General features: G+C 68.3%; 5 protein-coding genes across 7 annotated transcripts; 2 read left to right on the top strand and 3 right to left on the bottom strand.

The window, feature by feature from the left end:
• The first annotated feature begins 261 nt into the window (after positions 1-261).
• Positions 262-3,028, top strand: CCDC65 (coiled-coil domain containing 65). The gene is made up of 8 exons (XM_068212596.1): positions 262-421; positions 620-787; positions 856-1,025; positions 1,178-1,316; positions 1,396-1,593; positions 2,026-2,244; positions 2,332-2,484; positions 2,603-3,028. Exons 1-8 carry the CDS (start codon positions 296-298, stop codon positions 2,825-2,827), a joined length of 1,398 nt encoding a protein of 465 aa, XP_068068697.1. The 5' UTR covers positions 262-295; the 3' UTR covers positions 2,828-3,028.
• Positions 3,029-3,199: 171 nt separating this feature from the next.
• On the bottom strand, positions 3,200-6,281 carry LOC137487005 (peptidyl-prolyl cis-trans isomerase FKBP11-like). Its single transcript, XM_068212647.1, has 6 exons — positions 6,107-6,281; positions 5,601-5,666; positions 3,775-3,862; positions 3,665-3,698; positions 3,504-3,574; positions 3,200-3,433 (listed from the first exon to the last, which is right to left on the bottom strand). The coding sequence occupies exons 1-6, from the start codon at positions 6,221-6,223 to the stop codon at positions 3,216-3,218; spliced, it is 594 nt and encodes a 197-aa protein (XP_068068748.1). The 5' UTR covers positions 6,224-6,281; the 3' UTR covers positions 3,200-3,215.
• A 3,314-nt stretch (positions 6,282-9,595) lies between these two features.
• On the bottom strand, positions 9,596-14,189 carry LOC137487002 (ADP-ribosylation factor 3). 3 transcript variants are annotated; one of them, XM_068212641.1, is made up of 5 exons: positions 11,994-12,139; positions 11,005-11,184; positions 10,784-10,894; positions 10,575-10,699; positions 9,596-10,160 (listed from the first exon to the last, which is right to left on the bottom strand). In XM_068212641.1, the coding sequence occupies exons 2-5, from the start codon at positions 11,150-11,152 to the stop codon at positions 9,999-10,001; spliced, it is 546 nt and encodes a 181-aa protein (XP_068068742.1). In that variant the 5' UTR covers positions 11,153-11,184; positions 11,994-12,139; the 3' UTR covers positions 9,596-9,998. The 3 variants fall into 3 exon arrangements, with proteins under 3 accessions (XP_068068742.1, XP_068068741.1, XP_068068740.1); XM_068212640.1 differs by lacking the exon at positions 11,994-12,139 and adding an exon at positions 14,171-14,189 and having other exon boundaries at positions 10,575-10,894; positions 11,005-11,187; XM_068212639.1 differs by having other exon boundaries at positions 10,575-10,894; positions 11,994-12,141.
• Positions 14,190-14,716: 527 nt separating this feature from the next.
• On the top strand, positions 14,717-17,164 carry WNT1 (Wnt family member 1). Its single transcript, XM_068212615.1, has 4 exons — positions 14,717-15,033; positions 15,279-15,532; positions 15,718-15,983; positions 16,247-17,164. Exons 1-4 carry the CDS (start codon positions 14,933-14,935, stop codon positions 16,733-16,735), a joined length of 1,110 nt encoding a protein of 369 aa, XP_068068716.1. The 5' UTR covers positions 14,717-14,932; the 3' UTR covers positions 16,736-17,164.
• A 5,512-nt stretch (positions 17,165-22,676) lies between these two features.
• On the bottom strand, positions 22,677-24,298 carry DDN (dendrin). The gene is made up of 2 exons (XM_068212605.1): positions 23,866-24,298; positions 22,677-23,781 (listed from the first exon to the last, which is right to left on the bottom strand). Exons 1-2 carry the CDS (start codon positions 24,033-24,035, stop codon positions 22,755-22,757), a joined length of 1,197 nt encoding a protein of 398 aa, XP_068068706.1. The 5' UTR covers positions 24,036-24,298; the 3' UTR covers positions 22,677-22,754.
• Positions 24,299-24,674: the final 376 nt, after the last annotated feature.

Below are 24,674 nucleotides of genomic sequence, written 5' to 3'. Positions count from 1 at the left end.
GGGGGAGGCCTGGGGAGGGAGAGGGAAACAGGTCTGGGGGGTCCCGGGGAGGGGAGGGGGGATGAGCAGGGGGTGATGGGGTCTGAGGGTACTCCTGAGTGGAGGGGCAAAGGGCCTGGGGGAGCCTGGGGAGGGAGACGGGGGTGGGCAGAAGGTTATGGGGTGTGGGGTGCCCCATAGAGTGGGGGAGCTGGAGGGGGGAGGGGGTCTGGGCAGGGGGAACAGACCTTGGAGGGGTCACCAGGCAGATCCCGGGCATCCCCCCACCCTTCCTGCCGTGTCCCCTTCTCCAGGCATGGCGGGGCGCGGTCCCACTGCCCCCACGGCGGCCGAGGCCGAGCTGCTGCTGCTGCAGAGACAAGCGCTGGCTGAGGAGGAGGCGGCCAAAGCCAAGCGGGAGCTGCTCACTCGCTTCCTGCAGGTCCGGGACCCCACTGCAGCCACCCCCCATTGCCTCCAAACTCCACCCCTCTGAGCCCCCAAACCACTTTTCCGCAGCAAATGCCCCCATCGTCCCCACCAGGGCTGGGGCTGCCCCTGTTCTGCTGCACCCCCTGGTACCAGAGGCAGCCCCAAGCCCACTCCTGCCCCTTTCCTATCTCCCACGGCCCCTCCACAGGAGAAGTTGTCCCGGGAGGAGCAGAGCAGCAGGTGGGGTCTCCACAAGGTCCGCACGCTCTGGCGCTCGGCCCAGCGCAAGACCAAGGACCAGGAGCTGCGCCAGGACATCGAGATCCTCAGCCAGACCTTCACACGGGTCATGGACTGCAAGGACGGCGCCATTGAGGTGGCTGTGGGGCTGGCAGGGTGGGGGGGTGCCAGGGGACACACATGACCCCCCCAAAAACTCCCCAGGCGCTGGTCACGGAGCTGAAGGAAGCGGAGGAGCAGCAGAACCGAGCCCTGCGCAGCCACCTGCACCTCACAGACCAACTGCTGCACCTCCAGCGCTGCCGCCTGGGCTACCTGGAGCAGGGGTTTAACGCCCAGGTGGGCGCCCTGAAGGCCGAGTTTGAGGCTGAGAGGTGTGGAATTTCAGGGGGAGAAGGGGAATGGGGCAGCAGTGGCACCCATGGGCTCTCCTGGGATGGAGCTGAGCCTCCCCTGGCCCCACGGGGACCCCCGCAGCGTCTCTGTCAGGGAGGAAACCCCTTTGCCCTGCCTTGTGTGCCCACAGAAGGGCCATGCTGGAGCAGCAAGACTGGGAGAGCTGCTGCCTGCAGGACATGGCGCTGGCCACGGAGCAGGATCACGCCAGGAACGAGCACGAGGCCTTGCTGAACTTCCAGAGCGCCCGGGACGACATCAAAAACAAGGCAAGGGGGCACAAGGGAGCATCGAGGGGCTCTTAGGGCTGGCAGGGGAGGTTTGGGGGTGTAACCTGTGTGTCCCCAGTGCTGGCAGGATCAGCAGTACAGCCGGCTGCAGCTGGTGGCCAGGCTGGAGGGGCTGTGGGACCAGATCCAGACGGCCCGGAGGAGCTACGCCCAGGCCACGGAGAAGAAGAAGGTGGAGTTTGAGGAGCTGAAGAGGAAGTGTGAGAAGACTTCCTGCGAGATTGATGCACAGGCGAAGAAGCTGCAGAAGCTCCAGGTTTTGGCAGGGTGCTGGGTGGTTGTGGGAATGGGGTCACTTGCATTCCCCACTCGTTTCCCATGGAATTGTTGAGGTTGGAAAAGCCTCTGAGACCCATCAAGTCCAACCCGGCACTGGCAAGGAAGTGACAACAGGCTGGAGCCTGCCTAAGCAGAGGCCCCCCAAGAGGTTGTGGAGCAGTGCCTGAGCCATGGAATCATGGAATTGAATTACTGAGGTTGGAAAAGTCTCTAAGACCATCAAGTCCAATTGTTCTCTCAGCGCTGCCAGGGCCACCACTAAACCGCGTCCCCAGGGGCCACATCCACCTGGTTTCTGAGCACTTCCAGGGACGGTGCCTCCATCACTGCCCTGAACAGCCCATTCCAAAGCTGGGCCGCCCTTTCCAAGAAGGAATTTTCCCCAGTTGCCAACCTGCTGTTTCACCAGGACATGGTTACAACCACTAGGGGCCAGATCGTGGCTCAGCTGCAGGAGAGCGAGGAGCAAACCCAGCGCATCCGGGACGATAGGGAACACGCCCTCCAGAAGCTCCAGAAGCTCCGGGCTCAGATCAGCCAGGCCGGGGCTACGGCTCACACCCGCCTGGTGACGCTCACCTGCCAGTGCAGTGCCACCCTCAAGGTGCTGCAGCAGGTGGTGGAGAAGGTGAGTTGGGCAGTGCTGCGTGGGGATGTCCCCATGCCCAGTGTCCCGCTGTCCCTTCCCACCTGCCCTTCCCGGCGTCCCCCCCAGGCCCAGCGCATCCTGCGCCTGGCTGAGATGTGCCGCAGGCTGGAGACAGAGGAGGAGAAGGTGCTGCCCTTCTACCCCTCCTCACTGGCCGAGTGGGAGCAGCAAAAAGCCCGCAGGGTCCTGGAGGAGACCGCCAGTGAGCCCCTGGCACGGGTGAGGAGGCACCGCCGCAGTCCTCAGGGAACAAGGGCTGTGATCCAGCCCTGGGGATCCCCCAGCTGGTGCTTGGGCAGGCTGGAGACCCCAAAGTCTCCCCGCTGCCTCCCCCCAGGCCATGCAGGACTACGTGGGGCTGGAGCGGTTCTGGCAGCGGTTCAACAAGGCGAAGCTGGAGGAGAAGGGGCTGGAGCGGGCACGGGCAGCCCTGGCAGACAGGAACCAGGAGCTGCGTAGGCTGCTCCAGCAGTACCTGGCAGGGGCTACAGTCAACCAGAAGGTGCCCAAAGACCCCCACCCCCTCCTCACCACCAAGCAAAAGTCGCATCCCCAGAAATGAGCCCCGCATCGTGGGGGAGCCACGCTCAGGGACACGGGGCATGGTGCACCCCAAGAGCCTCTGGGGAGGGGTCAACCACCGGGACCCCATTCCTGGCTCCACCAGCTCCAGCTGAGGCTCCCTGGCAGTCTCCCTGGTGTTTGGGGACTCAGGGACTGTCACTGCCTGGATATGCCTTAAAAGAGCAAAACTGCCTGAAAATGTGCTCCAGGGTCTTATTTCTGGGATTCATTGAGTCTGTCACCTCCCGCTCAGGTCTGACACGACCCATAAGGCCCTGGAGCAGGCAGGGAGCTGAGGGGTGCACAGCCCCTTCCCACTGCTCTGTGCCCATCACTGGCTCAGGAAGAGCAGCCACGGAGCAGCCACAGATGCCGAGGGGAAGGTTTTATTTCTTTTTGGCTTTGTTCCTCTTCTCCTCCTTCTGCTTTTTCTTGGAGAGCTTGGGGCTGCTGGCCTTGCGGTACAGGTGGAACCCAATGAGCCCCAGCAGTGCTGGCACCAGCCCCAGGCACAGCAGTGGCACCACCTCGTTCACCACCTTCTGCCAGTAACTGGCCCGGGACAACCCCACCAGCTCCACCTCGAACCTCAGCACGGCGTCACCTGCAAGGGCGGCACAGCCTGAGCGGGGACCCCACAGAGACCCCACGGGGACCCTGAGGGCGGTGCTCACCTGGGATGGTGGGGGGGGAGCCCCGCTTGCCATAGGCTAAGTGAGGGGGAATGATGGCTCTGCGCTTCTCCCTGCCACAGTGAGAGTGTTGGTGCCACAAATTGTGGTGGGGACACTGGGGAGGGACACCGCCCACCCCCGTGTCCCCCAGCTGCACTTACCCCACACACATGTCCAGCAGACTCTGCTCCAGACCTGTTACAGAGTGGGGCGAGCGTGAGTGGGGCTGGTCGGGGTTATCCCTGACCCTGCTCCTGAGCCTCTCACTCACCAGGAATGACTTGGTGCTTGCCCAGCTCCACCTGGAGAGGGTCCCGGCTCAGTGAGGAGTCGATGATCCGGCCATCCTCCAGGGTGCCCTGTGGGGGGCACGGCCACAGTCACTGCCACGGTCACCCCTGGGGACACTTTCTCTATGTGGCTGCCAGCATGTTCCCAGTGCTGCTCTGGTGCTCATCCAAGTCCCTGTGCCCTCCCCGTGCCATCCCTGTGCTGATCCCAGTCCCTGTGCCCCCCCGTGCCATCCCTGTGCTGATCCCAGTCCCTGTGCCCCGCCTGTTCTATCCCTATGCTGATCCCAGTCCCTGTGCCCCCCCTGTGCCATCCCTGTGCTGATCCCAGTCCCTGTGCCCCCCCTGTGCCATCCCTGTGCTGATCCCAGTCCCTGCAGCTCCCCTGTGCCATCCCTGTGCTGATCCCAGTCCCTGCAGCTCCCCTGTGCCATCCCTGTGTTGATCCCAGTCCCTGTGCCCCCACCCTGTTCTATCCCTGTGCCGATCCCAGTCCCTGTGCCCCCCTGTGCCATCCCTGTGCTGATCCCAGTCCCTGTGCCCTCCCCGTGCCATCCCTGTGCTGATCCCAGTCCCTGTGCCCCCCTGTGCCATCCCTGTGCTGATCCCAGTCCCTGTGCCCCCCGTGCCATCCCTGTGCTGATCCCAGTCGCTGTGCCCCCTGTGCCATCCCTGTGCTGATCCCAGTCCCTGTGCCCCCCTGTGCCATCCCTGTGCTGATCCCAGTCCCTGTGCCCCCCCTGTGCCATCCCTGTGCTGATCCCAGTCCCTGTGCCCCCCCTGTGCCATCCCTGTGCTGATCCCAGTCCCTGTGCCCTCCCCGTGCCATCCCTGTGCTGATCCCAGTCCCTGTGCCCCCACCCCATGCCATCCCTGTGCTGATCCCAGTCCCTGTGCCCCCACCCCATGCCATCCCTGTGCTGATCCCAGTTCCTGTGCCCCCACCCCATGCCATCCCTGTGCTGATCCCAGTCCCTGCAGCTCCCCTGTTCTATCCCTGTGCTGATCTCGGTCCCTGTGCCCCCCCTGTGCTATCCCTGTGCTGATCCCAGTCCCTGTGCCCCCCTGTGCCATCCCTGTGCTGATCCCAGTCCCCTGTGCCATCCCTGTGCTGATCCCAGTCCCTGTGCCCCCCCCGTGCCATCCCTGTGCTGATCCCAGTCCCTGTGCCCCCCTGTGCCATCCCTGTGCTGATCCCAGTCCCTGTGCCCCCCTGTTCTATCCCTGTGCTGATCCCAGTCCCTGTGCTCCCCTGTGCCATCCCTGTGCTGATCCCAGTCCCTGTGCCCCCCTGTGCCATACCTGTGCTGATCCCAGTCCCCGTGCCCCCCCCTGTGCCATCCCTGTGCTGATCCCAGTCCCGGTACACTCCGTGTCACTCTGGGACATCATCCTCCCCTCTCCCAGTGCCAGGCCCATCCCAAGGTAATCCTCGGGCTAACCCCAGTGCCAGCCATGCCCATACTGGGCTTGTCCCATGCCAGCCGCAGTGTCTCCCTGTGCCACTCCAGGTGCCACCCAGAGCCCATCCTGGGGCTGTCCCCATGCCAGTCTCAGTGGCACCGTGGCACCATCCCCTTGTCCAGCCCAGTGCCGTCCTCATGCCCACCCCGGTAACACCCCTACGCTCACTCCCGTTCCACCACGGTACCGCCCCACTGCCCACCCTGGTACAACCCCCGGTTCCGCCCCGGTACCGCCCCGGTGCCGGCCGAGGTCCCCCCGGCGGTGCCGGTGCCGGTGCCCCCCGCCCCGCCCGCCGGAGCGCAGTGCTGACGTGTTCCTCCCGCCGCCCGCCCGCCCGCACCGTGTAGTGGATGTGCACCGTGTCCCCCGGCGCCGACAGCTCCGTACAGCCCTCGGGCGGGGGCACCTGCAACGGGGAGGTCACGGGGAGCCGGGACGGGGCCCCCTCCACTCGGGGTCCGCGGAGCCCCCGCGCCCACGGGACCCCCGAGCGCTCCGAGAGCCGAACTCCCAGCCGGCCCCCCCGTCCTCGGTGCGCCGCCTTCCTCCGCCACAGCCCGCTCCTCCCGCTGCCCTCCCATCGCAGCCCGGTCCTCCCGGTGCCCCGTGGCTCCCCCCCAACGCAGCCCGGGCCTCCCGGTGCCTCCTCCCCCGCCCCGTGACCAGGCCGGGCTCCCCGGTGCCCCCCGAGCGGCACCATCCCGCCGGTGCCCTGTGTCCCGCCGGTGCCGCCGTTGCCTGCCGGTCGCGCCCCGGTCTCAGCTGCCTGCCCAAGGGTGCCGCGTGGATCCCCGGTGCCCGGTGGCTCCCGCGCAGCCCCGGTTGCCCCTTCCCCCCCGGGCTCACGATCGTTTCCAGCCGTAGCTCCCGGGCGCCGGTTTCGGTTTCGCTCTCGGCAGCGCGGGAGAGCGGCAGCGGCGGCAGCAGCAGTGCCAAGAACAGCAGCGCGGCGGGGAACGGCATGGCCGGGCTGGCGGCGGAGGAACGGGGACCGGGACCGGGACCGCCCCCCGCCTCGGGCCCCGCCCCCGGGACCGCCCCCACACCGAGACCGGCCCCGGGACGAGCACCCGCGTCTGCTCCGGGCCCCAGCGGAGGTGGGGGACAGGAGGATGCTCAGGACCGGCCGCTGCCTCGGTGCCCGGTGCCACGCGGGCGCCTGCGCTCCGTGGGGACCCCGGCGGGCACCTGGGCTCGCCCCTGCCCGGGGACCGTCCCGGCGGCTTCGGCCCACACCGAGCGGGGGCTCCGGGTGAGGGTCAGAGGGGGGGTTAGAAGCGGAGGGTCCGGGCGGGGGTCTGGGCCGGGGAACGCGTCCCGGGCACCGGTTGGGTGCAGCCCCCGGTGTCCTGGCGCCGCCGGTGCCAGCAGGCGGCAGCACAGCCCGGGGAAACCGGCACCCACCGGGGGGGCCCAGGACCCCTCCCCGGGTCCAGAACCCTTCTCCAGCACCCCACGGGTGCAGGTCATTCCTTCTGCTGGCACTTCTGCAGCTCTTCCAGCCCCGGCTGTGCAGGACAAGGGAAGCCGAGCCCCGAGCCCGGGATGGGGGCCCGCGGACCGGCTGGAGCCCGGTGGGACGGAACCTGCCCCAGAAGCCCCGTCCCTGTGCCTGGAGACACCCAGCCCCTAGGACAGAGCTGGGAACACAGGGAATCCCCCCGGTCCGGCGGGGTCACACCGGCACACGGTGGGCAGCCGGGATCTCCGGCCCCGTGTCCGCGGGGATGGCCTCCTTGGTGTCACCGGCCCCGGTGCAGCTCCAGGGTGGTGACGACGTTGACGCCGGGTGCAGCTCCCGGACGACGGCATCGGCACGCCGGCCCCACCGGCGCACCCACATACCAGCCTCGGTTGCCGAGAGGTGGGGAAGCCGGGCTGGCGGCTGGGCCCGGGGCGCTAATGGGATTAGGGGCGCCGGGTCAGCCCTCGCCACACAAAGCCGTCGGTCCAGCCGGTGGGAACGCGCCGGTGCCGGCTCCGCTGCTCCCACCCACCGGGGAGCCCCGGTCATCCACACTGAGCCCCCGTGATGGAGCTCCCAGAGCCCCGGTCATCCCCGCTTCAGCTCCCCAATATCATCTCCACGGCCCCCAGCCCACTGTGGGGCACTGGTCACCTGCACTGGAGCTCCCCCATGTCATCTCCACGGCACACAACCCGCTGGGGTGCCCTGGTCACCCCATTCTGGGCCCTGGTGCTGGCTCTGGTCACCCCATTCCGGAGTGCTGGGCCCTGCTCACCCCATTCTGGGCCCTGGTGCTGGCTCTGGTCACCCCATTCCGGAGTGCTGGGCCCTGCTCACCCCGTTCTGGGCCCTGGTGCTGGCTCTGGTCACCCCATTCTGGAGTGCTGGGCCCTGCTCACCCCATTCTGGGCCCTGGTGCTGGCTCTGGTCACCCCATTCCGGAGTGCTGGGTCTTGGTCACCCCATTCTGGGCCCTGGTGCTGGCTCTGGTCACCCCATTCCGGAGTGCTGGGCCCTGCTCACCCCGTTCTGGGCCCTGGTGCTGGCTCTGGTCACCCCATTCTGGAGTGCTGGGCCCTGCTCACCCCATTCTGGGCCCTGGTGCTGGCTCTGGTCACCCCATTCCGGAGTGCTGGGTCTTGGTCACCCCATTCTGGGCCCTGGTGCTGGCTCTGGTCACCCCATTCTGGAGTGCTGGGCCCTGCTCACCCCATTCTGGGCCCTGGTGCTGGCTCTGGTCACCCCATTCCGGAGTGCTGGGTCTTGGTCACCCCATTCTGGGCCCTGGTGCTGGCTCTGGTCACCCCATTCCGGAGTGCTGGGCCCTGCTCACCCCGTTCTGGGCCCTGGTGCTGGCTCTGGTCACCCCATTCTGGAGTGCTGGGCCCTGCTCACCCCATTCTGGGCCCTGGTGCTGGCTCTGGTCACCCCATTCCGGAGTGCTGGGTCTTGGTCACCCCATTCTGGGCCCTGGTGCTGGCTCTGGTCACCCCATTCTGGAGTGCTGGGCCCTGGTCACCCCATTCTGGGCCCTGGTGCTGGCTCTGGTCACCCCATTCCGGAGTGCTGGGTCTTGGTCACCCCATTCTGGGCCCTGGTGCTGGCTCTGGTCACCCCATTCCAGAGTGCTGGGCCCTGCTCACCCCATTCTGGGCCCTGGTGCTGGCTCTGGTCACCCCATTCTGGAGTGCTGGGCCCTGCTCACCCCATTCTGGGCCCTGGTGCTGGCTCTGGTCACCCCATTCCGGAGTGCTGGGCCCTGCTCACCCCATTCTGGGCCCTGGTGCTGGCTCTGGTCACCCCATTCTGGAGTGCTGGGTCTTGGTCACCCCATTCTGGGCCCTGGTGCTGGCTCTGGTCACTCCATTCCGGAGTGCTGGGCCCTGCTCACCCCATTCTGGGCCCTGGTGCTGGCTCTGCAGCTCCCAGCCACCAGGGAGCCCCCAGCACAGCCCCCTGGTGTCACAGACACGGCCAACAGCCCCCGCGGCCAGCAGTGCAGAGGGGACACGGGGATGGCATGGCAGTGCTGGCCCCAAATGCCACTCATTCCCCCTTAACCCATGCAGGGGGGGTGACATGGGGTAGGGGTGGCGGGGGGGGGGTCCAAGTCCCACTCGCGCCCATCCCAGCACTGGCACCGTCCCCACGCCCCAGCTGGGATTAGCGCTAATGGGATTTACCATTTCATCCAATATTCCCCTAAAGATGAGCCTGGGAAGGGTTGGGGGGGGGCCCTCGCCCCCTGCCAGCCCCAACCTCACCCCCCCCCCCCCCCCCCGCCCCGTTAAGCTCTTTCTAATTAAAGCCAGCCCAGGGCTGTCCATCACCGTCCCCTCCGCGGGACCCCCACGCTGGGGGTGTGTGGGGGGGGGGGGTGCTGCGGAAGAAGAGACGAGGGGCAGAGCTACATAAAACATGTTTAATATCCAAGGGGGGGGGGTCAGGGGAGGTCACCCACCGTCTCAGGCGCTGGGGGCTGGGGGGGAGGGGGGCGCTGAGAACACACGTCCCTGGACAGGGCAGAGCCGCAGCGACACGTCACACCAAGCACAGACCGGGGTATAAATACGGTGCTGGGGAGGGGGGGGCACAGTACGGGGTGGGGAGGGGGACACTGTCCGTCCGTGAGGGGCAGGGACATACAATCACTATGCTGGCATGGGGGGGGAGGGGGGGGGGCAGGCGGCCAGGGCGAGGAGGGGGGCACGGCCAGGGGGACCACAGAGGTCCTGGTAGCCCTGTGCCCCCCACCCCGCTCCCCACTCTGCGGGGGTCACGCTGCGGGAAGGAGACCTGCCTCGAAGTGACATGGGGGGGCCGGGGACGTGTGGGATGCCCGGGGGGGGGCACGCGGGGCCGGGAGGGGGTGCTGGGAGGGAGGGGGAGGTGTACAGTCCCAAATCCCCCCCATGGCCCTGCTGCCCCCACATTTGGTCCAGAGGAAGGCGAGGGGTGCAGGGACATGCATGGGGACGGGGTGTCCCCGGCCCCCCCAGGCAGGGGCAGTGCTGAGGTGGCCCCCCCAGCCCCTATCCCACCCTCCCGGGGCTCTGCCCCTGCCCCCCCTGGGCGTTATATAGAGCTCTAATTCCACGCACGCACACACGAGATCCGAGGGGAACCAGGGGGACCCCAAAAAAGGCGAAAAACCCCACAGCAACCGGTGCCAGAAGAAAGCAAAACCCAACCGGGGCAGGGAGGGGGCGGCCGGGGGGGGGCCCTGGCACGGCCCAGGGGTGGGCCGAGGGGGCACAGGGGGACCCCCCCTCACTTCTTGTTCTTGAGCTGATTGGCGAGCCAGTCGAGGCCCTCGTAGAGCCCATCCCCGCTGGTGGCACAGGTGGCCTGGATGTACCAGTTACGGTGGCGCAGGGAGTGCAGCCCCAGCTTGTCCGTGATCTCCGCTGCGTTCATGGCATTGGGCAGGTCCTGGAGCGGACAAGGGAGGTCACCCAGGGGCCCCATGCTGCAGGAACGGATACGACCCCTCCGCGGGGGCTGGCAGCAGCCCTGATGCCATGGGGGTGGGCACAACTCTGCCACAGGGGACATCATCAGCCCTGATGCGACAGGAAGGAGTGGGAATCCGCCACGGGGATGCGAGACACCAGCCCTGATACCGCAGGGGTGGCCAGAGCCATGATGATGACCAGCCCTGGTGCCACGGGGACGGCCCCGGGGGGCCACCACCATCCCCGGTGCCGCAGGGATGGACGTGGCTCTGTCACACAGCCTCTTTGACAGCAGCCTTGATGCCACAGCAAGTCCTACACCAGATAGCTGCCCTGACACCCTGGGGATGTCTCAGTCCAGCCACAGGGCCCTCCCCGCCCCCAGACCCACCTGCTTGTTGGCGAAGACGAGGAGGACGGCGTCCCTCAGCTCATCCTCCGCCAGCATCCGCATCAGCTCCTCCCGCGCCTCGTTCACCCGCTCCCGGTCGTTGCTGTCCACCACGAAGATCAGCCCTGGCGAGAGGAGCGGGCACTGACGGGGTTCCTGTGGCCACCCTGCTCCCCGAGTCCCCCCACGCTGTCCCCTGAGACACCTACCCTGGGTGTTTTGGAAGTAATGCCTCCAGAGGGGCCGGATCTTGTCCTGCCCACCCACATCCCACACGGTGAAGCTGATGTTCTTGTACTCCACTGTCTCGACGTTGAACCCTGCGGGGAGCGACAGTGGAGGGAAACTGAGGCACGGGGAGCCACCAGCCCCTTCGAAGGAGCCCAGATGGGGAGCGGTCTCTACTCAGTGCCCCCACAACCTCACCCACCGATGGTGGGGATGGTGGTGACGATCTCCCCCAGTTTGAGCTTGTAGAGGATGGTGGTCTTCCCAGCGGCGTCCAGCCCCACCATCAGGATCCGCATCTCCTTCTTCCCAATCAGGCTCTTCAGCAGGTTCCCGAAGATGTTGCCCATGGTGACGGCGGCGCTGGCTCCGAGGCCGGATCCTGCGGGGGCATGGGGCAGGCTGGGGGAGGCCCTGAAATCTGCAGGGGTGGAGCTGAGGGGTCCCCCGTGCCAGCGGGGGGCTGCAGGAATCGGGGAGCCTCATGTCTTGGGGGGATGCAGGGCTTGGGGGACCCCAGGCAAGGGGCTGGGGAGGGGGCCGCGCACTGCACGGGGGTGTCTCTGTGTGCAGCTCGATATGGGGGAGCTGCAAAGATGGGGACGCTGAGCCGCCCCCCGCTGCACCCCGCAAAAGGAAAGCCCAGGGTGCTGCACTGGGGGAAACTGAGGCAGGGCTGTTGCTCTCCTCGAGGGGAGCAGAGCGCCCCCCCGGACCCGACCCCTCCTCTGCACCCCCAGCCTCCGCACGATGCCCCCATCACCGCAGCCTCGCCGGAGGGGGAGGCCCCCATCGCCCCCCGCCACCGCAGCGCGCCCCTTCCCCCCCAGCGTGTGCAGCCCCCGCGCCCCCGGGACCCCCGAATTCACCGCTCCCCTTCTTTACCACCCCCCCATCGCAGCGCGCCCCCAAAACACCGCCTCTCCACCCCGCACTGCGCCGCCCCCCCCTTGCGCATTGCCCCCCGCCCCCGCCCGCCGCACCGCACCGCACCGCACCGCATCTCCCCCCCCCCCGCCCCCGGTACGACCCCTACCCGCCGGGGCTCCGCGCCCCCGCCGCACCGGGCACCCCGGCACACGCTGCAGCCCCCCCGCGCCGGTGCGGTGCCGACCCCCCCCCCCGCGTACCCCCGCACACCCCACGGCGATGCCCGCGCCCCGCATCCCCGAGCGGTGCGGCCCCCCGCACCTGGTGCCGGTGCCGGTTCCGCCCCCGCCGCCGCTGACTCTGCACCGCTCCCGCCGCCGGAAGCGGAGGCCCCGATCGCGCCGATCTCGCGAGAGCGCCCGGTGCCCCCCCCCCCCCCCCCCCAACCCCGCCGCCCCGCACCGCTTCCCGCAACCCCCCCTCCCCGGGACCGGGGGCGCGCGCGGGGAGCGGCGGAGGGGGGGTGGGGGGGGGGGGGGAGCGGGAGAGCCACGAGGCGTTACCATGGCAACGGCTGCAGCAGTGCGGGGGGGACGCTGTGAGGGAGGGGGAGTCCCCGTGTGCGAGTGTGTCCCCCCCCCCCCCGCCATCATCCCGTTCCTGCGGGCACCGGGACCCGCACCGGGGGGGCAGAGCCTCGTCCGAAGGGGAGCGGGGATGGGAATGTGGGAAGAGGGGGGTGCCGGGTCTTCCGCCCCCGCCATGAGCACCGGAGCGGCAGAGTCCCGACCGGGGAGGGGTCTCTGTGCTTCACGAGGGACCGGGACCTCCACGCCGTCACGGGGGGACAGGCTGAGCACCCCCGCACCGTGCCGATATCGTCGGTACGGAGGCTGCTCCGGTGCTCGCAGGCAGGGCAGGGGCCGGGGCCGGGCACGAGGAACCCGCGGGTGCTTCCCACGTCCGTCTGTCCCCGTTGGCCGCTTGTCCGTCCCTGCTCGGCGCCACGGGACAGGACGGATGCCCCCCGCTGCCAGCCAGGTACCGGCGGCCACCCCGGGCGCGCCGGGCAGCACCGGCCGCCCCGACGGCTGCGGGAACTGTTCCAGCGGCACCCCAGGACTGGGGGGATCCCGAGCATCGGGCCGCCGGGCCGCCGTGGGCTGCAGCAGAGAGAATGGGGGGAACGGGGGCTCGGGGCAGCGGGCAGGGAGTGCGAGGGCCGGAGGGTCCCGGGATGGAGCGGGGGAGGCGAGGGCCGTGGTTGCGCCCCGCCGCTGGTGGCACAGCCCCGGGCAGGGCCCTCCCAGCCGCGCCCCGGGGCCTCCCCGCGGCCGCTGACCTCAGCCCCGGGAGCCCCGACGGGGCGGAGGCCCGAGGGCGTGGACACGGCCCGGCCCGGCCGGGAACCGGGGCGGGGGAGGCGGGAGAGCCGTGCTGGAGCAGACCCCGGCTCGGCCCTGGGCTCCTCCCGGGCCGGGGGAAGGGGTGCGGGTGGGTGCCGGTGCGAGCCCCCCACCCCCGCCGCCGTCCCGGGCTTTGTCCGTCCTTGAATTAAACTGGTGAGGGGCGGCCCCGGGCCGTGACGGGCGAGCGGGGCTAATCCGGCCCCGCATGACTGGTCCGGGGAAACCGCGGCAGGGGGATTACCCCCCCCGGTTCCCGCCCCAACGGGGGACTCAGCTCAGGCCCCCCGGCCCGTCGGGCCCCGCACTGGGGACTTCACACCCACCCACAGCCGGACCGGGCAGGGGATGACGGGGACAGTCTTGTCCCAGCCGAGACCGGGCCAGCACCAGCCCTGCGTGCCCATGTTCTGGCCGTGGGCACGTCAAGCCGGCTCCCACCAGCGTCCGAGCACCCCCTGACCTTCCTTCTATCCCACATCCCTCAACCCCTCCACCCCCCGGTCCATCCCTACCTCCGACACCTGGTACCGGCCCAGACTGGGCGCTCCGGGGCAGCGTGCGGGACCGTGCCGCGCCCACGCGGGCTGTAGACACCGTGGGTGTCCACGGGCACGTTCACGGGGGTCCGGGGTGCCGCCGGGACAGCCCGGGACAACCTGGGCTCGAGCGGCTGGAAGAGGCTGTAGCCCCGTCCCGCTGGGCACGGACTAGGACGGGAGAGAGGGCTCCGTGGGCTCCGGAGGGGCGCCCAGCAGCCTCGACGGTCCACGTCCCTGGGGACTGCACGTCGCGTCCCCCGGAAAGCCGGCGGCCCCAGGACGGTGTCCCCGGGCTTTCCCGGGGCTGTGCTCCCCCGTGCGCCTTGGGTTGTCACGGAGCTCTGCCTCCCCCGTGCGCCCGGGGCCGTCCCGGGAGATCCCGTCACTCCTACCCCTGTGCACCCCAGGCTGTCCCGGGACATCCCGGGCTCTCCCCGTTCCCCGCTCCCTCCGTGCGCCCGGAGCCGTCCGGGGCCGTCCCAGGTTATTCCGGGACCAGCTCCTCCTTGCGCCGGGAGCTGTCGCGGGCCGTGCCGGGCTCCCCCCGCCGGTGCCGGTGCCGGTGCCTGCAGAACGTGTGCGCGGGACGGCGGGGAAGGCGGGGGGCGGCAGCCGGGAGCTCTGGGCACGGGGCCGGGGCGCAGCCACCCGCCGGGCTAATCCGGGCCGTGACGGACAGCCCCGGCGCCGCCGCTCCCGCCGCCCCGTAAGAGATGCCGCAGCTCCGCCGCTCCCCATTGTTAGGGCGAGGACGCGGGGAGGCCCCGCGCGGCGGGACCGGCCCACGGGGACCCTCCGCGCCGCCCCTATAAGAGGGAAGGGGCTGGAAGATGCTCCCGGGTGCTGAGCGCTGTGCACCCGCCGCGCCGAGCCGAGTCCAGCCGTGCCGGCTCCCCGGGGAGCTGCCGGTACCGACCACCGACACCGGGTACCGCGCACGGACCACCGAGAACCAGCACCGGTACCGACACCGGGTACCGCGCACAGAGTGCCGAGCACCGGGTCCCCAGAACCGGCACCGCGAACGGAGCGCCCGACGCCGCGCTCCAGGGCCCGGTCAGTGTGCGCCGGGCACCGCACACCCGACGCCGCGCCCCAGCCACCGGCTGCAACCCGGTGGCGGCGGCGGTGCCGGCCCGCCCGCCCGCCCGGCGCTCCCCGCGTCCCCTCGCGGCCGTCCTCATCTCGGAGCCGCCCCGCGCGTCCGGAAACACGCGTGGATGTAGCGGCCGGGCCGGGGGCTCTGCGGCACCATAAATACCGGGACGGCCGCTCGCCCGCGCACTCTGCCGGGGCTCCCGGGGCCGGAGCCATGCGCGCCGCCGCGCTGGGGCTGGCGCTCCGGGCACTCTGGGCTCTGGCCCTCTCCTCCCTCTCCAACACGCTGGCAGTGAACAACAGCGGGCGGTGGTGGTGAGTCGGACAGCACCGGCACCGGCACCGGCACCGGTACCGGCACCGGGGTGGTGAGGCGGGAGGGCGGGGCTGGCACAGGCACAGCAGGGACTGCCCTGTACGCAGGGATGGGGCGTGTGGGGGGATACAGGGCTGCGACCCCCGTTTGGGATCCCTACAGGGAATGCTGCGGGGAGGCTGAGGTGAGGAGGGAGGTGCTGGGCACCCCCCACTAGTGGTCACCATCCCCACCTGTGCCACAGGGGCATCATCAACGTGGCCTCGTCCACCAACCTGCTGACAGATTCCAAGAACGTGCAGCTGGTGCTGGACCCCAGCCTGCAGCTGCTGAGCCGAAAGCAGCGCAAGCTGATCCGGCAGAACCCCGGCATCCTGCACAGCGTCAGCTCCGGTCTCCAGACTGCCATCAAGGAGTGCAAGTGGCAGTTCCGCAACCGCCGCTGGAACTGTCCCACCTCCCAGGGCCCCAACATCTTCGGCAAAATCGTCAACCGGGGTGAGGCTGAGGGTCAGCACAGGGGTCCCCAGACCTCCTCCATGCACCCCCAAGTTGGGATGCTCATCAAAGCCCCCCTGGTTTGCCATGGGGCATCACCAGCCCATCGTGATGGGTGGTTGGGGGTGCCGGTGGGTACCCCCTCCCCATCCCAGCAGCATCCTGAGGCCCCGCTCCCTCCACAGGCTGCCGGGAGACAGCGTTCATCTTTGCCATCACCAGTGCCGGCGTGACACACTCGGTGGCCCGGTCATGCTCGGAGGGGTCCATCGAGTCCTGCACCTGTGACTACCGGCGCCGTGGCCCTGGGGGCCCTGACTGGCACTGGGGGGGCTGCAGTGACAACATCGACTTCGGTCGCCTCTTTGGGAGGGAGTTTGTGGACTCCAGCGAGAAGGGCCGAGACCTGCGTTTCCTCATGAACCTGCACAACAACGAGGCCGGGCGCATGGTGAGGGCACTGGCGGCTTGGCGAGGGCACTGGGGCTGTGGGCAGCATTGGGGTGGGCACGGAGACGAGCATGGCCACCAAGATCTTCAGCCTGTTCCCGTGTGTGTGTTGGGAACAGCTGGGGATGGGTTTCACTCTTGCCTTTGGGACAAGTGATGTCCAAGCATGATGTGACACTGCAGAAACGAGGGGTGTAGGAGCACGGTGGTCCCCACGGGGGTCCCAGGCTGCTCACAAGGCCCCAAATTCCCCTTTCCTTCCAGACGGTCTTCTCAGAGATGCGCCAGGAGTGCAAGTGCCACGGCATGTCAGGCTCCTGCACCGTCCGCACCTGCTGGATGCGGCTGCCCACCTTCCGTGCCGTGGGCGACGTCCTGAAGGATCGCTTTGACGGCGCTTCCCGCGTCATCTACGGCAACAAGGGCAGCAACCGGGCGTCGCGCGTGGAGCTGCATCACTTGGAGCCTGAGAACCCGGCCCACAAGCCCCCCTCGCCCCATGACCTCGTCTACTTTGAGAAATCCCCCAATTTCTGCACCTACAGTGGGAAGACAGGCACGGCAGGCACGGCCGGGAGGTTCTGCAACAGCTCCTCGCCGGGGCTGGACGGGTGCGAGCTGCTGTGCTGCGGGCGCGGGTACCGCACGCGCACCCAGCGCGTCACCGAGCGCTGCAACTGCACCTTCCACTGGTGCTGCCACGTCAGCTGCCTCAACTGCACCAACACCCAGGTGCTGCACGAGTGCCTGTGACCTAGCCCGAGACCACCCTGCCCAGCCCCGGAGGGGGTCTGCGCCACCCACCCCCCATGACGGGTGCCCGGCTGGATTGAAGGCACCTATGGGTGGGGGTATGGATGTGTCCTAGGGACCCCCATCCTGCCATGGGTGGGCTCAGTGCCAAGCACCTTCCCGGCCACTCCCCGGCTCCACGGGGTCCCTTCTTGCTGTAAATAAAATATTTATTGTGGACGGTTTGGTGCTGCCGCCCCCACCCTGCTTTGCTGGCCCCAGGCCCTGTTTTTTATAATTAAAGATAATAATAATTAATAATAATTAATAATAATGATGCTTTGTTACAGGTGTCATTGATAGCCTTTAGAGAAGAATAAAGAATATATTTTTATCAGTCCTGCCCTGATTTGTGTCTGGGGGGGCTGGGGGAAGGAGGGGATGAGCTGTGGGAGGACACCAATGGATCCCAAACTGTGGGATGTACTGTCCACGTCCATCTGTCCATCCATCACTTCTCCATCCCCTCACCTCCCCGTTCCACGTCCATCAGCCCCTCCGGCTGCTGTCTGTCCATCTTTCTCCTCCTTCCCTCCACTCTCTGCCATCCCCTCCCCGCAGACCCCCTTCCTTCTCACGCTGTGCCCGTCTCCATCCCAGCCATTCCTGCCGCCGCTCCCGGCCGGGACGTCCATCCCCACGGCTGCGGCGCCCATCACCATGGCACCTTGACTGCGGCATCTCCGATGCTGGAATTTGCCGGGGCGGTTGGGCTGGTGCCGCCGAGGCCGGGCGTTGGGAGCGGCCCCGGGAGGTACAAGACGACAGACAGGGAATGAGCATCGTCCATCACCGCTACCGGCCGGGGCTGACGGCTCCCCTTGGCTCCGGGGGAAAAGCAGGGCCGGGGAGGGCACCGGGGTTACCGGGGCAGGGGCCAGAGGGGGCAGAGATGGCCACTGGCCCCACAAACAGCCCTACATCCATGCGTGACCACAAGAGAAATGCTGTGGTAAAGGGGGGATGCAGCTCCGTGGTTGGCAGGTGTTCTGCTGGCAAGGCTATCCTCCTGGGATGGGCATCTCTCTGGGACAGGCTTCCCTCCAGACGGGCATCCCTCTGGAATGGGCATCCCGTCAGAATGGGCATCATCTTGGGACAGTCCTCCCACTGGATTGGGCCGGGATGGGAATTCAGCACGCAGGACGTGCCCTGAGATGGGTTTTGCCCTGCAATAAGCATCCCAATGGGGTGGGCATATCCCCAGAACGGGCATCCTTGGGAAGGGCATCCCTATGGGACAGGCATCCCACGGGGATGGGTTTCCCACCAAGATGGGCATCCCCCTGTGATGGGCACCCCTGCGGTGGGCACAGGGTCCACGCATCCCCCTGCACCATGACTTCACACTTGGGGACTTCAGAACCTCCCTCTTTGTGTCTGGGGGACCCCCAGCCTGGTGCCCACCTGTCCCGGGGGTCCCCACAGCCTGGGCTCCCCCCCAGAGCCGGGAACCTCTCGGGGCCCCTGAGGCTCTGCCGCATCAAAGGCTGCGGGATGACGCTGCCACCACCCGAAATATCCCGCGGAGCCGATAGTGGAAAAGTTGATGTTTAGACTCAGAGGAGGGGGGGAAAAAAACCCTGGGGGCCCCCGCTGCCCGCGCCAAGGTCAAAACACAGCCCAGCGTGGAGAATAAAATACCAAAAGGCAAGGAAAACGCCTGGAAAGGAACACAGCCCGAAATAACCCTCCGAGCATCTCCCGCCTGCCGGGTTATCTGCCTGCTAAATTCTGCTCCTGCTTCAGCATGAAAATAGCCTGTTTTCCTGCGGTAGGAGTCAGGAATATAGATAATGACATTCTTATAAGTCACCTCTGTTACTCAGCTTTTCCTGTGTGTCCTGCTGGGCACCTTGGGCAGCCGTGACCCCCGGGTGGGCAGGGGCACCCTGGGCACGGGGCACAGACCTCCCCGGCTTGGACAAATATTCCTGGGTGCTGGAAATAGCTGCTGTGGGCCAGCACAGGGACAGGGCCAGCAGCAGGGCCAGGGAGAGGGCGGTCCCATCCTGCACCAGGCTGTCACATCTGGGAAGCCGGGTAACAGCTGGATGGTGGCCACAAGCTGGGCCTGATGACAGCCTGGGACAGCCCTGTTCAGGGGTGGGGTGCAGGGGGGCTCTGCCTGGCGGTGTGGGACAGAGAGAGAGGATGACATAGAAGTGCAGGACAGAGGGACAGGAGTGCTTCCAGGACAGAGGAAAGATGCCATTCCCAGAAGTGTGGAACACTGGAACAGGGCAGTGCTCAGTGGTGCAGGACAGAGGGGCAGAGCCATGCCCAGGGGTGCAGTACAGTAGGTTGGTGACATTCCCCAAAGTTCAGGACAGAAAGACAGGACAATGCTCAAAGTTTCTGGACAGAGAGACAGGACGACACAGAGAGATGCAGAACAGAACCATGCCTAGAGGTGTGGGACAGAGGGATGGTGTCATTCCCATCCAGAATCCAGACAGAGGGACAGGAGAGTGCCCAGAGGTGCAGGACAGAGGAATTGTGTCATTCACAGAGGTGCAAGACAGGACAGGACAGTGCCCAGAAGTGTGGGGCAGGAGGACTCTGTCATTTCCAGAATGCAGGACAGAAGGACAGGACAGTATCCAGAGGTGCAGGACGGACAGACAGAGCTGTGCCCACCTGCCCAGACCCTCAGGTGGCCCCATCCCACCTGCGGCACCGTCCCCATCCCCTCCCATCCCATCCCATCCCATCCCATCCCATCCCATCCCATCCCATCCCCTGTCACCATCGCCAGCGGCACAGCCCCGTCCCGGCTCCCCTCGCCTCCGGTCGATGCGGACCCACGTCCCGCCAGCTCCCGGCTTGTCCGGCCGCCCCCTCCCATCCGCCGCATTCCTCCGGCGCGGGGCCAACGCGCCCAGCAACGGTGGCAGCGCTGGCCTCTAATCCCCGGGCATGCCAGCCCCGGGGGGACCGTCGCCGTCACCCACTCCCTGATAGGTGACCAATGCCCGAGACGAACAATTAGGGACAAAGCGGAGCCGCCGGGGGCTAACGCCGGCCTTCACGGGTGCCTTGTGCGGCATTCGGCGGGTTTAATGAATTGTCCATCAATCCTTTCAGCTCCGCTCGCCCGGGCTGGATTAATCTGAGAAGCCGCAGTGGGGAAGGAGCCGCTAAGCCTGTATTTATTACTCTGCCATTGTAACTAATTGAGGTAATTATCTGTGACTCCAACCCCGCGCAACAATGCCGCATTCACCGGACCCTTCCCACCGGCTCCTCGCGCGGCCTGGGAGAGCCGGCACCGCGGGCAGGAGCGCTGGGACGCAGGGACGCGCTGGGGACAGGGATGGGGATGGTCAGGAACGTGGCGTGGCAGGTGACACCGCGCTGTGGGGACACGGACAGTGCCGCTGGCACGCGTGGGATGCGGCATGGCCAGTGCCAGCTGCACGTGCGGGTCACGGCTCTGCGGGGACACTGCCAACAGCAGCACATACAGAGACACAAATCTCTGGGGACACCATTGTCACCAGTGACACACGAAGGTCACAGCTTTCTGGGGACACCGCCAGCACTGGCACATACATGGATGTGGCTCCTTTGGGACATTGCCAACACCGGTGACACATGAGACATGGCTCTCTGGGGACGCCAGTCACCACCAGTGACACACCACGGGTCGCGGCTGTCTGGGGACAGCAGCCGCAGCAGCACACACATGGGCACAGGTCCGTGGTGACATCGCTGTCACAAGTGACACACAAGGGTCGTGGCTCTCAGACACCACCAGCACCCATGACACATGTGGGTCATGGCTCTCTGGGAACACAGCCAGGGCTGGCACAACATCCTCGGACCCAGCCCTCTGGGGACACCACCGTCACCAGTGACACACGAGGGTCACAGCTCCCTGGGGACATCGCCAGCCCGGGTGACACACAGGACTGCCGTGGCTCTCAGACAGCACCGGCACGGAGGTCACACGTGGCTGACGGCTCTTTGGGGACGCAGCACCGCTCCCCGCGCCGCTCCCGGCGCAGGCAAGGACCCCCGGTGCCCCCCGGTGCGATCGGTCACCGGCTGCGCGGCGACATCTGGCGGCCACAGGCGACAACGCGTCCCTCTCCGGGGGCTCCGGTACCGGGCGGGGGCCCCCCGGTCCCACGCGTTGGCACCCCCACGGCCTGAGCCCCCCCCCCGGCCCCGGGGGCACCCCAGGCTGTGGCGAGTTTCGGGGGCCGGCGGGTGCCCCCGGGGGTGCCGGGGGAAGGCGCTGGCGCCGGCGCAGCCCGAATTAGAAGGTGATTTTCCCGGCGGGGAGCGGGTTTGGGCAGGAGCTGATCCCACGGGAAGGGCCGCGCCGCTGCCCCCGCGTCTGGGACACCCCGCGCCACGCCGGGCACCGCGCCGAGCCGAGGCATGACGTGCTGTGCTGGGCTGTGCCAGGCTGTGCTGAGCCATGCCAGGCTATACCAGCCTGTGTCAAGTTGTGTTAGTTTGTGTTGAGCCATGCCAGGCTATACCAGCCTGTGTCAAGTTGTGTTAGTTTGTGTTGAGCCATGCCAGGCTATACCAGCCTGTGCCAAGCCGTGCCAAGTTGCAAAGAGCTGTTCTGGCTTGTCCCGGGCTTTGTGAAGCTGTGCTGGCCATGCCGTGCTGTGTTGTGCCAAACTGGACCATGCCAGGCTACGCTAAGTTGCGCCAAGTTGTGCCCAGCCGTGATGAGCTGTGCCAAACAGGCGATGCCAAGTGTTCTGGGCTTTGCCGAGCCACGCTGAGCCATGTCAGGTGGTATCAGGCTGTGCCAAGCTCTGCCAGGCTGCACTGAGCTGTTCTGGGCTTTGCTGGGCTGTCCCTTGCCATGCAAAACTGTGCCAAGGCTGCCGAGTTGTGCTTGGCTCTTCTGGGCTTTGCCAAGCCATGCCAGGCTGCTGTGCCAAGCTGACCTGTGCCATGCTGTGCCAGGCTATACCAAGCTGTGCCAAGACGTGCTGGGTCATACCTAGCCATGCTCCAAAGCGTGCCAGGCCGTGGCAGACTGCATCGTGCCATGACAATCCGTGACAAGGCGCGTGGCTCATACCACACCTCGCCAACCATCCTATGCCATGCCAGGCCATGCCAAGCCGTGCCAGGTGCCACCATACCGGGTGCAGGACCACAGCTGTGCCACGGTGGGCTGCAGTTGCCGTTGTGGCTCAGGCCAGACCCAGGTGTGGGACTTTGATGCCATCCTGGCCACGCGCCAGGACAGGGGACACATGGGGTGACGTGGCCCTGGGGGTGCCCCCCCAGGCCTACCGGGTGGCCTTGCTGCTGCAGCTGCCCCGTGCCGTGACCTCCGGGCCGGTGTCACCGGGATAATGACAGGGTCGCGCAGGGGGGGCGGGGGAGGAGCCGGTTTTAAATAACGTGCAAATTGGACACGATATTTGTGCGGTTTCCTGGGGCCGCGGGGATCCTCCCCCCCCCCCCCGCAGCGTGACTAAGAGGTGGCGGCTGTTTGGGGGGGACAGTTCCCCCCCCGGTGAGTCACACGGGGTCCCCCCCCGGCCGTGACGTGGGGCCGGTGGCCGAGGGCCAGACCTGCCGTGCTCACCTACTCATTATGGGGGATACGGGGGGAGCTGGCACGTCCTGCCCGTGTTGTGACGCACTGTGGTGGCCGCCGGGACACCCGGGACCTCCGACTGACCCCGACAACATACCGGGGGGGGAGGGGGGAAGGGGTCCGGACACCGGGAATGTCACGGGGGCGTGCCCAGACACCTGTGTCCTTGCTGGGGGCCACAGAGAGAGGCCTGAGGGGGTGATGGCCCCCCGCCCCCCGACCTCACACAAACAGGGGCAGAGGCAGCGCACCGGGACCGCGGAGCTTTTATTGGGGTCAGCCCGTGGGAACTCCAGTCCTGAGCCCCGCCCCCGAGACCACCCGCCAAGCCCCGCCCCCGAGAACCACACCCCAGCAAGCCCCGCCCCAGAAGTGCCACACCCCGGCAAGCCCCACCTCTCAGGCAGGGGTGGGGCTGGCGGGGCCCGGGGGGGCCCCGGTGCTCTCCAGGCTGCTGCTGCTGCTGCTGTAGGCGCGGGGGTCTCGGCAGAGGCGCTGCCGGGAGCCCCCCACGCTGCCCTCGGCATCCGAGTCCGAGTCGGGCGCCGTGTGCCGGCGGATGCGGGACACGGCTTCGCGCAGCGCCTGGGCGTACAGCACCGGCCGCCGCGGGGGGGGCCGCCCGCGGGCACCCCTGCACCCCCCCGGGCTCTGCCGCGGGCTGCGGGGGCTGCCGGAGGGCTCCCGTGGGGGCGAGGGAGCAGCAGAAGGGCTGCCAACCCCGGAGGGCACGGAAGGGCTGCGAGGAGGGGTGCCAGGCCCCAGGGAGCCCCTGGCATAGCGGACCTGCTGTCGCTGCGGGGGTGGCACGTACTGGGCCCGGACCACCACACGGGTGGCGTCAATGAGGACGTGTCCCCCCGTCCCCCGCTGCCCCCTCCCGCGCCCCGGCACCCGCTCCCGGCCGGCTGCCGCCCGTGGCAGCGTCTGGCAGTGCCGGGGGGTGCCAGGCCCTCCTGGGGATAGCTGCATCCCACGGGGCCACCGGTGCTTGGCCTCGGTGGCCGCCCGGGGCAGCGTGTGGCTCCAGCCCCCCAGCACAGCCCCCCGGGCCCGGGGTGCCGGCGGGGGGCTGCGGGGTCCCCGCGGGGGGCGGAGCTGCAGGGTGCGGTGGGGACCGTCATAGGCGGGGGGTGCGATGTAAGGCGGGGGTCCCCCACGGCGGGCGTGGGCTGCCTGCACCCGCTGCATGTGCACCTCGTAGGTGGGGGGGCCCAGCTTGTCCCCCGACACCGGCGGCCGAGGCGTAGGCACAGGGTGCCCCCCCCAGGGTCCGCTGCCCCCTGGCCCCTCAAGCTGTCGCGGGGGGCAGGGGGTGGGGGGTACCCGGGGCCGGGCGGTGAGGTCCTGCAGGCGACAAGGGGGGTTGGAGGGCACTGGGGGCCAGGGGGGGGCCAGCTCGGCCACAAAGCGCTTCTCCAGGTACCTGCAAGACAGAGACGGGGAGTGAGGGGAGCGAGGGAGGGGAGCATGACAGACCCCCCACCCCCCCGCCACGGTCCCCACTCACGCGTACTCCCCGGCGATGCGGCGGTAGGTCCAGGGGGGCTCGGGCCAGCACCCCGCAGCCATGCCGGTACCCGGGCTGCAACACGCCACCGTGTCGATCTCCACCAGCACCAGCTTGGTCCGCTCGCAGATCCGCAGGCGCCCCGCACCCCGCTCCGGACCCCCCAGCATGGCCCCGGCCGAGAGGGGGGTCCCCGCCGCGGGGGGCTCACCGGAGCCTCGGAGGAGCCACGAACCCACCCACACGCACCCACCTGCCGCACGTGTGCCCCCGGGGACCCCGTGTCCCGCCCGGTGCCACCTCGGGACACGCTGACCCCCGGGCGGCCGGGAGACCGGCGCACCGCGGGGACCCCACCGGCCGTCCCAGGGGTGTCGAGTCGCGTGTGTGTGTTTGTGTCCCCCCCACCCCCCCCGCGGGATCCCTTCCCCCCCTGCGACAAGCAGGCGATGGCGGGTTTGGCACCGAGCGCTGCAGCCCACGCGGGCTCCGAGCGGAGCTTAGCAACCCTCCGGCGGCGGCATGGCAACCGGCACGGCCCCCCCCGCGAGTCCCCCGGGCCCCCCGGTACCTGCCCGGCGCTTACCTCGCTCCGCGGCCTCTGCCGGACCCCGGGACTGGCACGGGCAGGGTCCCCGGGCCGGCCGTCCCCTCCCCGCCAGGAATGTGCCTCGCTCAGCACGGCCGGGCCTCGCGCCTCCCCTCTGGACATCGGCTGCAAACTCCGGTGTCCCAGCTGCCTGCGACCCCCGCCGGACCCCCGCGGGACCCGAACATCCAGCTCCCCCCTCAACCTCCCCCAGCCCCTG

Source organism: Anomalospiza imberbis, chromosome 22 (assembly GCF_031753505.1).
Source record: "Anomalospiza imberbis isolate Cuckoo-Finch-1a 21T00152 chromosome 22, ASM3175350v1, whole genome shotgun sequence".
Taxonomy (NCBI): Eukaryota; Metazoa; Chordata; class Aves; order Passeriformes; family Viduidae; genus Anomalospiza; species Anomalospiza imberbis.
The sequence above is the reverse complement of the archived record's forward strand: the minus strand, read 5'-3'. Positions and strand labels throughout refer to the sequence as shown.

Coding starts and splice junctions, on each gene's coding strand:
- CCDC65 (XM_068212596.1), top strand. CDS start 296: ATGGCGGGGCGCGGTCCCACTGCCCCCACGGCGGCCGAGGCCGAGCTG. Junction 1,594..2,025: donor AGAAGCTGCAGAAGCTCCAG/GTTTTGGCAGGG, acceptor CTGTTTCACCAG/GACATGGTTACAACCACTAG. Junction 2,245..2,331: donor TGCAGCAGGTGGTGGAGAAG/GTGAGTTGGGCA, acceptor CGTCCCCCCCAG/GCCCAGCGCATCCTGCGCCT.
- LOC137487005 (XM_068212647.1), bottom strand. CDS start 6,223: ATGCCGTTCCCCGCCGCGCTGCTGTTCTTGGCACTGCTGCTGCCGCCG. Junction 3,863..5,600: donor CGGTGCACATCCACTACACG/GTGCGGGCGGGC, acceptor TGCCCCCCACAG/GGCACCCTGGAGGATGGCCG. Junction 3,434..3,503: donor CTCCCCCCCCACCATCCCAG/GTGAGCACCGCC, acceptor CCGCCCTTGCAG/GTGACGCCGTGCTGAGGTTC.
- LOC137487002 (XM_068212640.1), bottom strand. CDS start 11,152: ATGGGCAACATCTTCGGGAACCTGCTGAAGAGCCTGATTGGGAAGAAG. Junction 10,895..11,004: donor CACCACCATCCCCACCATCG/GTGGGTGAGGTT, acceptor CGCTCCCCGCAG/GGTTCAACGTCGAGACAGTG. Junction 10,161..10,574: donor TCGTCTTCGCCAACAAGCAG/GTGGGTCTGGGG, acceptor TGTCCGCTCCAG/GACCTGCCCAATGCCATGAA.
- WNT1 (XM_068212615.1), top strand. CDS start 14,933: ATGCGCGCCGCCGCGCTGGGGCTGGCGCTCCGGGCACTCTGGGCTCTG. Junction 15,034..15,278: donor AACAACAGCGGGCGGTGGTG/GTGAGTCGGACA, acceptor CCTGTGCCACAG/GGGCATCATCAACGTGGCCT. Junction 15,984..16,246: donor ACAACGAGGCCGGGCGCATG/GTGAGGGCACTG, acceptor CTTTCCTTCCAG/ACGGTCTTCTCAGAGATGCG.
- DDN (XM_068212605.1), bottom strand. CDS start 24,035: ATGCTGGGGGGTCCGGAGCGGGGTGCGGGGCGCCTGCGGATCTGCGAG. Junction 23,782..23,865: donor CGCATCGCCGGGGAGTACGC/GTGAGTGGGGAC, acceptor TCTGTCTTGCAG/GTACCTGGAGAAGCGCTTTG.